Source organism: Populus euphratica, unplaced genomic scaffold (genome assembly GCF_000495115.2).
Source record: "Populus euphratica unplaced genomic scaffold, PopEup_1.0 scaffold611.1, whole genome shotgun sequence".
NCBI classification, from domain to species: Eukaryota; Viridiplantae; Streptophyta; class Magnoliopsida; order Malpighiales; family Salicaceae; genus Populus; species Populus euphratica.
In genome coordinates, this window is record NW_011500188.1 from 202,916 (window position 1) to 215,890 (window position 12,975).

Here is a 12,975-nt window from a genome sequence, read left to right on the forward strand (position 1 = left end):
TGTAAAATGAAGAAGAAAGTGTTGCCGAATGCGGTTAATTCCTTTTGTTTTGAGCAGAACAATGAAGAAGATACATACATTCTTGGCTGTTGAAGACATTGTCAACCAATGTCATACAAATTAGTTGACAAAAGCTTCTATGGTTTAATATAATAAATAAAATTAAATATAAAGAAAAAAAAGAAATTTATAAAAAATAGTAAAATTAAAGAACTTTAAGAACTTTCAAGGGAGAAAAAAAGGCAAAAAAAAGAAGAAGAAGCTATTTATTAAATTAAAGATCACTGTCATAATTTTTATTTATTTATTTATTATCATTAATATTATTTTGGCTTTGAAATATTTTGACAACCCGTTATTGCTTCTCTATATTTTTTGAAAGCAAACAAATTTAAATATATGAAAACTAAGGTCCCAGGCAGAGGATCTCGATGATAGAGATTAATGCAGGGGACGGTATTGTACACGTGGACCACATGCGCCTGTATGGTCGCCCCTAGCTGCCAGTCCGGTCTTGGTTCAACTGTTCAAGGAGTCCTGTCCATCATCGTCATCTGTGGTCGGATGTTAAAGCAGTATTTGGTATGCTAGATGGTATTAGCTGGATCGGAGTCATATCTTATGTTTGTTGTCGAAGTCATAGCTTATGTTTGGTGTGAATAGATTGAATGATTTATTTTATTTTATGTTTGATTGACATGAGATAAGATATAATAATATATTGTAATGATAAAAATACTCTTATCTTGTTTATTGTCTAATGTTGGAAGTATACATTATAACATATATTGTTTTTAAAATCAAAACATAAAAAAATATTTCAAATATAAGATAAAAATAAAATATAAAATAAATTTATTTTACCTTTAATATTTAATATGTATCATAATAAAAACTTACATATTTAAATAAAATAATTAGATATGATTTTTTTATTTTATTCTATATTAAGTGTTAAAATTAATAATATCATAATAATCTTGATTATAAAACTCGGATTGACATGAAAAGTTGATCCAGAAGTTGATAGACTTATAGCTTGGATTGATTCGTGTTTAAAAAAGAAATACAGGAATAAATAATTAGATTTGATATTATTAAAAATTCAGATTGACCTGCAACTTGATCAATCTAAGATGAAATACAAATAAAAAATTCATTAATTTTATTAAATTTTTATGGTCGAAACTAGGTTAATTTGATTTTTTTATAAAACAAGTTGTTTTTTTTATACAAATTAAAATAAATTGTATAAACACTTTTGTTCAGAGGCTATTTCTTATACACCCAAGCAAATCTTTGTAATTAATTTTGTTTTTATTTATTAAAGAAATATATAAAGAAAAAAAAACCAAATTATAAAATTAATTCTAGACTTATTCTTCATGATTAGAAGTGAGTTTTTTATGGTGTAGATTGAGTAAGCAACGATATTATATTAGTTATTTTCTTGGATATATTTTGAAGAAAAAGACTGATATAAGCAAAAGAGAAATGATCCATAAAAAATAAATTATATATATATATATATATTTATAATTTTTCTTTTTTATTTGTATCTATTTATTTATTTAAAGTAAATTCTGATAAGTAATCAATAAAATATCACAAATTAATTTCTTAACATCATAAAATTTCCCGTGATTAGAATGGAAAAATGTTCTGGGAAAATTTCCAAACATCAAAAGCATCTTTCCTTCGTATCATAAAACAGATTCATCCTTGGTCACCGATACATTATTTTGTAGAGTTCTCTCCTTAAATCTAAATCCAAAATTTAGTAAAGTCTTTGGATAATGAAGTCTTCAAATCTATCAAAGGCACAAGAGGAATCATTTTTTGGTGTTTATTGGATGGAAAGTAATTTTTAAAAATTATTTTAAAATTTTTTTTAAATTTTTTTATTATTAAAAAAATTGATTAATAAAAAATATTTTTTAGTTAAAGAAAAATTTAACTTGATTTTTAAGAAAATATTTTTTTATCTTGGGAGAATTAACTTGATTTTTAAGAAAATATTTTTTATCTTGGGAGAAAATTATTTTCTGGAAGTTGTGAAAAATTTAGAAATATTATATTATTTACCGATTATATCAAATTTGATCATCAAATTTTTTATTATTTTATATATTTTGTTGTGAATATTTTTTTTTGCAATTTCATCCCTTAGAATTTAATTTTTATATTAACTTTAATCTTATTTTTTAATTGTTATTTCTCTTATCACTTTTTAATTAAAAAATTTTATCTATTAAATTTGATTTTCATTCTTTTGATTGTTATTTATTTTATTTGAAATAATTTATGAAATAATAATAATAATTTTTTTAATTTTTTTATCTTTTAATTTATTAGATTTAATCTCTATTATTTTGATTATTATTTATTTTATTTTAAATAATTTATAAAATTATATATTTTTTAATTTCATTCTCATTTGAATTTTAAATTTTTAATATTTGTTTTTTATTATTTTAATAAATTTTAAAAAATAAAATATTATTTGGTCATTTCAAATTATTTTCCAGCTTATTTTTCATGACATAATTAAATATTAAAAAATATTTTTTAATTTATTTTTCATTACACTATTAAATATAAAAAAATAATTTATTTTTTAATTATTTTTTTAAAATATTAGTTTTTAATAAATAAATGAGCTTTAATTAGAGTATGATCCATAGAGAACATCATGGGATCCACTTGTAACATCATAATCTTCAAACTGCACGCCCACCATCATGACAGCGTTGCCCCAAGTGGGACCTATTTGGTCGTCTCAGCGTGGATGTGTCCACGCCAATTATTCCTGTGACAAATTGTTACATCTTTTGTTTTTATATTTTAAATTTTTTTTAAAGAATTAATTTTTTTAATTTGAATTAATGTTTATTTTTTTTAGTATTTTCAAATCATATTAATATTAAAAATACTTTTTAAAATAAAAGACATTATTTTTATATATTTAAAATTATTTTTTAAAAAATAATCAATATTACCTTTACAAATATTTTCATTAGCAAAACATTTATCTCTTGTATCGAATGAGGGATCTGAGAAGGACACATTTTGTCCATTTGTCGATCGTTACTTGGAGATCAAGTTTTTCATAATAATAATAATAATAATAAGAAAAACTTTGGGAATCGTTTTTTTTAAATCCTCTTTCTGATGAGGTGGATATTTACAAGTACAAAAAAAATAAAAATAAAAATCACAAGACAAGAGTTTGGTTAATGAGATAGGAGTTGTGGCTGGTAATTTAGAATCAAATTCACACAAAACATTATTATATATTCTACGAAAAATAATGTTGGTTCATGGTATCTGTTATTAAGATTTATAATTCTTTTCAAGAAATATTTTGATGTGCTACCTCTTTGATTCTATTTATTTTTATATTTTAATTTTTTTTTTAAATTAAAATTTTTATATTTTTTCTTCAAATTATTTTTTAATATTTTTAGATTGTTTTAATGTATTAATATCAAAAATAATTTTTTTAAAATAAAAAAATACTATTTTAAAAAAATAAAAAAATATTATTTAAAAATATTTCCAAACAAAAAATATTTTAAATATAATTGCTATTTTATTCTCAAATATCCTTTAAATATAATGTATAAAATATATTATTCAGTTGCCAGAGCTATTGAGAATATATAAATTATTTTGCAACTAACACCATAAAACTTCTAGCATAAATCTGCATTCTAAATAGCTTTTTTTATATGATTTTTTTTTGACTCGAAACAGATAAAAAATCTGAAAAGGCATAGAAATTATGAAATAATCACCCGGTATTTCGTGATGGCTTCAGAAATTCTTGTGCGTGGGGTTAAGGTATTTACGAAAAGCATGGCATCCGAGCCCTAGAATCCCTGGGCTGTAGTAAAGTCTAATGTTTTTTTAGATTAATTTGGATGTTTGTACTAACTTAGCTTACATGCATTACAATTAATTCTACGGGTCTTAAAGTTAATGATTATATAAGCAACTAAGAACTCGAACCTGAGATCACAAAGAGAGCAAACCCCTTAATCCCAAATCCTTACTACTTGGCCACCACCTAGATGGTTGTAGTAAAGTCTAATATTGTCTCTGCTGTTACTGGTTTTTTATTTTTTTTAATTATAATTATAGATATTTAGATAAAATCATATATATTTTAATTAATTTTTAAAAATTTAAAATTTAATAATTAAATAATTTTTAATAATCTCAATATTTATGATACTTAAATTAATAATTAAAAAAAAATAAATTTAAGACTTGGCTGGACATGTTTAAAAATACGGTCCAATCTATATTTTAAAAAAATTAATTTTTTTTTTTAAAATTAATATTTTTTTAATGTTTTTAGATTATTTTGATGTATTAATATTAAAAATAATTTTTTAAAAATAAAAATATATTTTAAAATAAAAAATATTGTAAACTATAATAACCGTCATGATCCTAAACGTCAAGACAGTAATTAAGGTATCTCACTGAGAGTTTGCTGCTGCTTTTCTTTCAGCGGGGGAAGGAGCTGCTGCCTGCACAAACACTTGAAGAAATTTAATGGAGTTATGTATATATAATCTCGGACCGGCAATTAAAAAGGAAAAAAAAGAGGGAGAACACGTGTAAATATAACATGGAATTCAAGCCATGGCTTTGGTAATTTTATATTTATTTAGGAAAGGAGTTTAAAGGACCCCACCTGCCTCTTCCATCTATGCCACCAGGTAGAGAAGGGAAGGCGACGAAAACGACCCGGATCCGGAACATAAACCGGAACCGGACCCGAACCATGACAGACAGTTCCATTATTTTTAATTATTGTATCTGACTCTGAAGTGCTCGTTAAATTACAAAATAAAATTGGGCACCCCTTTCTCTCTCCTCAAAAGAAAAAAAAAAAAGGAAGAAATTTTTTCCTAGATCTCAAGCGTGAAAAAAATCCCCACTCGCAGGCTCTCCCTCTCCCTCTCCTTCTCTCTTTCTGTTTGTTTCCATAGAAAACAAGAAGGAAAAACAAAATAAACCTTGTTTTGTAAAATAAAGGGAATGAAAAAGAAAAATTGAAGTCCTGATTATCGATCCGTCACTCACTTACTCTCAGCTGTTTGTTTCCGAAAAAAAATCATTTCCTTTTCTTTTCCAGGGAATCAAAAACAGAGGTTTTGGGGATTTGGAGTGGAATTGGGGTGTGTTCGGTTGTGAATGTTTGCTAAGTTGTTAAGGAAATGAGCAAAGAAAGGCCTCCTGAGCCTCTCGATTTCTTCATTTGGACAGTTGAGGTATATTTCTCCTTTACTCTTTTCCTTTTTAATTAATTAGATTTTATTGGATCTTGTGTTAGATCCTGTCACTGCTCTCATAATTGTGATCGCTGCTCAGATATTATTAGTATTATACTCACAGCTTCTAATTTCAGTGATTTTGATCGTGATGGAAATCTGTGATTGTGATGATTGATTTTGCAGGTTTTTTTTTTCATCTGTATTTTTTAATGCGGTTCGGCTGTGGTTTGTGAAATTGGTGTTTGATTTCTTTTTTCCTGGTGGAGTTAGTCAATTGGAACAACAGGTGTATCACCTTCTAAGTTTCAATTTCTTTTTGCTATGAAAACGAATCAAGAAAGAAAGACTCATCAGTCAAATCTATAATTATGAACTAGCAATGAATTTGAGGCACCTTTCTTTATATCAGTCTGTTATGTGCAAGTGCAATTCACAAGGATTCTATGCTAGAATTCTGCTTCACTCCGACATCAAGTGGTTGTGGTTTTCTATTGGAAGCTGAGTTTCTTTTAATTCCCCATTTCCAACCAATTTGACAAATTAATTGAATTTAAATCCAATTTAGTTTTTAGTGATCAAGTCAACATCGGTTTGTTTGCTGGATTGAAGTGAAGATGATTTTCTATGCTATCCCTTGTTGAATAGTAATACCAACTCAATTCATTTAGTCCTACTAACGGGACTCCCGATGGGGGTGTTAGCAATCAACTTTTTTCTCAGTTATCTTGTTTTTTGTATGAAGTTCTGAATTTTTTGTTTTTCTAAATTCTCAGTTTGTTAAAACGATCTCTTGGAGAGAGCTTTTTGTTGAGCAATTGTGGTTGAATTGTTCAATCTTCAATTACTTAATCTCTTTTTTTAGTTTTTGTGTGAATCATTGTGTTGCCTCTGTATAAATAAATCATTTACTCTCTTTTAGTGGCCATGGGATACCGATTTGCAATAATGCGGCTTCAATTTTATTCCGAAATTTAGAGGTTGAAATACTCCAATTTGGGCACTTTAGTAGATTGTACATCATGCATGGAAAGTTGAGCATTAAACAATGGAGTTTGTAAATAAGTTGTGCACGGGAAATTAAGAATTCTTAGTTCTACACATTTTCCATGCATTTGGGGATTTTTAGTCAAAACAGCAGTATTCTTTAGTCATCAGTTTCAAGCCAAAGTGCAAACTTGGTTTAGCATGAGTAGACATTTATAAGTAATCTTATTTGTCTGAAAATGCATGTTTCTCAAGTTACCCATCATCTATAAGTAACTTCACAAGTCAGCTCGAGTTAATCGCCAATTGTAAATAAGTTCATGAAATGATTTGGAAATGAGCACCGCTTTTTCAATAATTCTGCTGTAAGTAGATCAAACTCAATCTAGAAGCACCTCACGCCAAATAGATCTAACATATTTTTTTGGATAATCAACCCTTCTTTGGACAGATTATAGGTGACAGTGATTAGTTGTTTCCTTTTTCACACGTGAATTTTTGTGAAAGAAACTGCTTGGTGAAATTTTTTTTTTTTGTTTTTTCTTGGTAACTGTTTTCGTCCATCTACAGCCGACAAGCAGTCCACTATTTTACATAAGTGCATGCTTCTTGACTTATATCTGTTCTTCATGCCACTTTGAATGACATTTATCTTGTGTGCCTCTTGTTTTGTTTTCTAGGATGTTGGTTTGTGGTTAGAAGAAATAAATCTTGGCAGCTACCGCCAAATTTTTAAAGATAATGGTGTGAACGGAGAATATCTGGAAGGCATGTCCATGTTCACAACTGAACAGATTTTACGGTTTATAAGGCGGTGCCACATGAAGTGGGGAGACTTCATCACACTGTGTAAGGAGCTCAGACGAATAAAAGGTTCTCCCTCTGTCTCCAAGAACTCGTGTGCCGAGTGCAGACATACACACACTTTCCACATGCATGTGCTAACGTGTGTAATTGTATCCTAGTTGCCATGTCATTGAAAAGTTAACCCATTGCTTGAGAACTTCTATATATCTTGCTCTTTGGTGATTCATTAGTGACCTGATCTTGTTCTTATGCTCTTTCTATTGCATTTTGGTTAAAATATGGGATTTATTTCACGGGTTTCTGCCACGGTCATCTTCAACATCCTGTAACTTGTTTTATGCATATAACTTAAAGAGTGAACGAATTAAATTTCTGTTACACTTTTAAGCAACCTAAGATCAGAAAAGTTGTACCTTTAGCAAAACTTCATTGCCTGTCAATGCATATTTGCCACACCAACCTTCGTGGAAAATGGATCTCACCCGTTTAAATGTGATGGGTGCTTTGATGGTTCTATATCTACTCTTGAAGCCTTGTTTTAAAAAACTTAACTATTCTTGTTCTTGAATGAAGGGAAGTTGATTGAGATAAAAGGTTCCAAAGGGATTTTGCCCCCTTTTCTATGTTGAACAAAAAGATAGGCTTCACTGAAGTTGGGATTCTTTCACTTCGATGGGGCATCTCTAGGAAATTGGCTAGTGGTTCACACTTCATGCATCTCATGTTTTCTTATAAGCTGAAAAGTAAGCATTTGAAAACACATGCTGTTTGTAGTGCTTCATTAAACATCATAATGAGACCCTAATACTTTGAATTTGATTATTTTTTTCCTTGTCAGACATAGCTTGAACAGAGGAATGAATATACTTTGAAATAAAAATGGCATGCTTATTCATCTCATGTGTCCACATCTTTGATTATTGTTGCATCTGAAAATTACACATCATGTTGCTATTTTCTCCAAACAATCATATATGTGCCTTGTTAGCTTGAGTTTGTTTTCTACACACTTAGCTCAACCATGTAATGGATGTACTTTTAGAATAAACATCATGGCTTCCATTCATTCCATCCACCGAACCATTTTTACTAAGTTGAACTTGGATGAATGTCAGTTGACTCTTAACTAGTAACTAATTGGTATTGAGACTTAATTGAGCTAAGTTGGGTCTTCTTGAGCAATAGACTTTTGGAATATGGTCAGTAAGACAATTTGTCTTTTTCTTCCATTACCCTCTGACTGTGACTAGATTAAGCTGCATGTTACTGACACCAAATGAATTCCAGTGGCTTGCCTAAAAGGAGAGCAAAATGTTCGCCGGCCATGGTGGGTTCCGTCCTGCCTCTCCGCGATCTTTGTCAAGGTTGCAAAGCACAACAGACAGTCACGAGTTGTTTCCTTGAAGCTGGAACCATGAAGCAAGATGTTATATGTATGTATTTGTAGCTTTTGTTTTTGTTTAGGGAACAGAAAGTAGTGTACCCAACTTTTGTCTGGAATGTGGCAAATTCTTCACTGGAGAATTTCCTTTCACATAAAAGCCCTTTTATATATTTATTTCTGTTGATTTGTAGTTGTATTTTCCGTTTGATCTCTGGAGCTGAATACAATGATGAGTGTCGCATCAAAGAAACCACTGTAATATGGATCAGTTGTGAAGAAATTCACTCCTCAACAGTATCTATAGAAATGTTATAGCTTTTATTTTCCCTTTGGATATTCAGGTTACTGGCAGTTCGCCCTATGTTTTTGTTGTTCGCTTGCTCATGTGTAATTTTGGAAACCCTTTAATGGGAAGAAAGAGCTCCCTTTTTCCGTGGTGTAACTTTCTAGATTATCTCTAATCATGTATGATGATTCCAAGTTTTGGCTCTGATGTAAGTGCGGTGAGAGTCCTTGCAGATAAAAGGATGGTGTGGTCGGACCAGGGCGGATGCCTACAAAACATTACAGAGCTTAGGCTTTTTAACCTGTTCATGCATGTAAATATAGAGCTTAGATTCAAGTAGAGGATGTCACTGTTGTCAATGAGAGAGATGGACTGAAGTCATTCACCCACCTCGCTTGTTCCAGCTCCCCAAGTGCCATTATTACATGTTTGAAAGATGGAGACGGTAAATGGGCTTCTTGTTCATGTATCATGGATGTCCTGCCAAAAGCTGTCTGATACAATGAACCAGAAGATGTAACAGTGCACAATGTGTTCACACAAGTTTTTATTTTGCGCTTGTCCTCTTAGCTACAATGCCTACATAATCTTCCGTGATGCGAACCTGAAGTGCATTTGCATTGTCAATTCTGGGCAGAGGTAGGGTTGGATGATTGGTATAAAGAAACACGTACTGTCTCCGAGGTGTGATGAAGAAAAAAAAGAAAGAAAACAGCAATTTATAAAGACCAGTTCACTTTGTATGATTTTGAAAAATTATTTAAAAAAAATGAGAAAGGTATCAACAAATCCCTGGAAAACTGATGGAGTTTGAGTTTGCAGACGAAGGGCCTGGTTGTGAAAATGAAAAAAAAAAAAAATGATTAGTAAATATTTGTTGCATTTTTTTTTTGTTCTTGTTTTGTGGTTAGAACTCCCAAAAATTGGGAGACGTGCCTCTCTTGGATCATCTGCAGAAACAGACTCTTTATCTGGAGGCACTTATCATCTTCTCCATGAAAAGATTGTGTTGTTCTTGAACTTGCTCTGAATTGTGTGGACGCTGAGTATCATCTGGGATCGTGCAGCATCCAGGGGTAGGAATAAAGCTGTACGAAGTTGCTAGTCTGCTGGTATTGTAATGGATAACCAAAAAACTCAAGCTTTTCTATACTGGTCTGACATTTATAATGAAGCCGGATCTGCTCCTGTTAGCAGCCTGTTATCTTCTGATGAATTAGAGGTGACTTCATCCCTTGTTGATGTGGGAAGAGCACCCCGAACAGGCAGGGGCAACAACACTCCAGGTCTGCAATTAATTCAATGGGATCCAATTCTTCACTCTCTGATTGCTTCTCCTTTGCAGCTGGCCAGCATGTTATAACTAGGTTGGGGGTGCTCTACGCTGTCTGCTGTACTATTTTTTTTTAATAAAAAAATATTTAAATTATAATAATATATGTATCAAAATAAAAAAAATCAAGAAGAAAAAAAAATTATTGGTGATAAATCAGTGATTTGTTGAACACACGCATTGTTGTAGAAGGGTTTTTGACATTTTTAATTTGTCGCACACACCTCTTTAATATGGCAGGTTGAATGACATATGCTTTACATATATTAATTATTTTTTTAAAATTAATAATTGTTATTTGTAAAAATATCAAATTACCTCTTACTGTACCTAATAATAATAATAAAACATCGTATAACATAATAATAAAAATGCCCTCTGTCTAAAGGCACATATATATTATCCTTTTCAGGATAATTAGATTTTATCACAATGCTTTTAAAATGAAAAAGATGAAAAAACATGCTATACACCAGTTAACGAATTTTTATTTCAAGGGTGAGCATGTCATCTTATTGTGCATTTAAATATGAAAATATAAAAAAACTTTTTTATACTAGACTTATATATTTTGTTTGTAAGAGTTTTTTAAATAATTTTACTATTCAAAGTTATATGAAAGTAACATATTGTTTTTGGTCAATCTTAAAATGATGAAAAGGTTTTTATGTAAAGGCTGTTTTACTTCAATGAGTTAGTCTAATGGTTTTTTTTGTTTGAAAAGAAAAAAATAAAAATATTGTTTTTGTCTATAATGCTTTGAGTCCAGAAAAACAATATTTCATTAATAACTTTTATTTTTTTAAAAATTTTAATGGTGAATTGTGGCACTTTTATTATATCTTTATTGACATTCAACTTTGTAAAGTGTATTAGAACATGGTAGATTTATTGATGCTTCATCAATGACTTTTATTTTTTTTAAAATTTTAATGGTGAGTTGGGACCGCTTTTATCACATCTTTATTGGCATTCAACTTTGTAAATTGTATTAGAACATGTTATATTTATTGATGCGTTAAACCTTATAGAAACTAAAGCTTTTAAATATTTAGTTGAGGATATAAAACTATTAGACGACAATCTGACCTACGTAAACTATGTTGATGACCTAACATAAATTTTTATGAAACGAGTGGAGTAAATTTAGGTTCGAGAGGAGTGCTGGTTACACCAAACAAGGTTAGCATCTTAAAATTGAGATAGTGGGAGATCCAATCGTTATATCGGATTTAGATTTTTTCAAGTAATTCTACATGTAGTTTTCAAATTGGAAACCACTTCATCACTTATCGGATCATTGAGTCTTCTAAAATTAAGTCTAAAAATATTTTTTTGATCAATTTTGTTATTTTTCTAGAATTTTTGGATTTATTATTTTTAATTTGGATTTTGATATAATTTCTTTAATTTTTTCGGACTTTAAGTTGTTTCATATTAGATATAGATTTTCTTGGCCTATTTAAAGGTTTTGTAAACCTTTTAAGGGGCAAAGTATACTTAAATTTCAAAGAATGAAATTGTAAATTTAAGGTTCACATGAGAATGTTTGTACTTATTAAAATTCATATGTTTTCCGTGTTCTTGCTATCTTTCTACCTTTCATTGCGTCATTTATCTTTCTAAGACAAAGATAATAGTCAATTTTTTAGGGGCTTGTGCTACCCAAGATCTCACATCTCATGCTTCTTGTCTTGTTTCTTGAAGGATTCTAATCAACAATTTTTTCCATTGATTAATAATGAAATAATATTTTGGTATTAGATTTCATCTTGATTTAAATGTTTCAAAGATATCATTTTATAAAACTATTGGCACTATAGTTATTCAAACATTAAGAAGGATTTAACTATGTAGAATGTTAGAAGAAAACTAGAGTGGTGAGAGTTTATGGACAATAATTCAACAAGATATTTTTTTTTAAGTGACTTAGTGAAAATATCTGCGACTTGATTTCATAACTCCCTTAAACTTGATTTCTTATAACTCCCAACATATCCCTCATCTTAGCAAAAATATCATATTTGAGTGGTTTAGTGAAAATATCTGCGACTTGGTCTTAGGTCTTTACATACTTCACTTTAACTACCTTATGTATAATATTATCTCGTAGGTAATGAAATCTTATATCAAGATGCTAACTTCTATCATGAAACATAGGATCTTTTGTGATTAATACTTAAAAGTGCATTTTTATCAAGATTTTATATCATCATTTTATACTTGAAGTATCAATAACTTTTTAACTAAAGCATATTTTATAATAACAAGTCTGATACCATAATATACCTTTAATTTATGGTAAATGTTCATTCTAAATACAGGTCTATCACATAAATGAAAGGATTGATTGATGAGTTAAAGTATTGAAATTGAAAGGACAAAGAGAGGGCCAAACTTGGAAAATAGATGCTGGTGCAGTCCAAACTAGAACACTATTTGGTAATTGGGTCATATCTGGAGTTGTAGATCTCAGATTTAAGTCTGATTTATATGGATGGAAAGCTAAGACATATGCCTAAAACTTTCATGGAAAGGTAAGACTCAATTCTAGTGTTTGGAAGTCCAAATCTTAGCAACAACGTAGAAGTCTGAATATGTTCTGCAACCCAAACATTGTTTAGTTTTCAGCCTATATCTTGAGTTCTATAACTCCAAATGACCTTAATTATTTTTTCTAGAAAGTTAAGATACAATTTTCTAAAATTTCATGATAAAGTTGGTTCAAATTCTGACGTTATCAATGATGTTTTCTTTAGACAAGAAGATAAAGATTGTCACCAAGTCAAGATATGGCCACTCACTCAACAATTATTCAACAAATCAATAATTCTAAATTTTGGCCTATAAAAGGAGATATTTACCATGCATTTAGACATCTTGATTTTCAGAT

The 12,975-nt window shown here is 29.6% G+C and overlaps 1 protein-coding gene across 2 annotated transcripts; it reads left to right on the forward strand.

Moving 5' to 3' along the window:
• The first annotated feature begins 4,875 nt into the window (after positions 1-4,875).
• On the forward strand, positions 4,876-8,877 carry LOC105111671 (Sterile alpha motif (SAM) domain-containing protein). Of its 2 annotated transcripts, XM_011007105.1 has the most exons (4): positions 4,876-5,285; positions 6,953-7,145; positions 8,367-8,512; positions 8,655-8,877. In XM_011007105.1, exons 1-3 carry the CDS (start codon positions 5,232-5,234, stop codon positions 8,495-8,497), a joined length of 378 nt encoding a protein of 125 aa, XP_011005407.1. In that variant the 5' UTR covers positions 4,876-5,231; the 3' UTR covers positions 8,498-8,512; positions 8,655-8,877. The 2 variants fall into 2 exon arrangements, with proteins under 2 accessions (XP_011005407.1, XP_011005406.1); XM_011007104.1 differs by having other exon boundaries at positions 8,367-8,808.
• Positions 8,878-12,975: the final 4,098 nt, after the last annotated feature.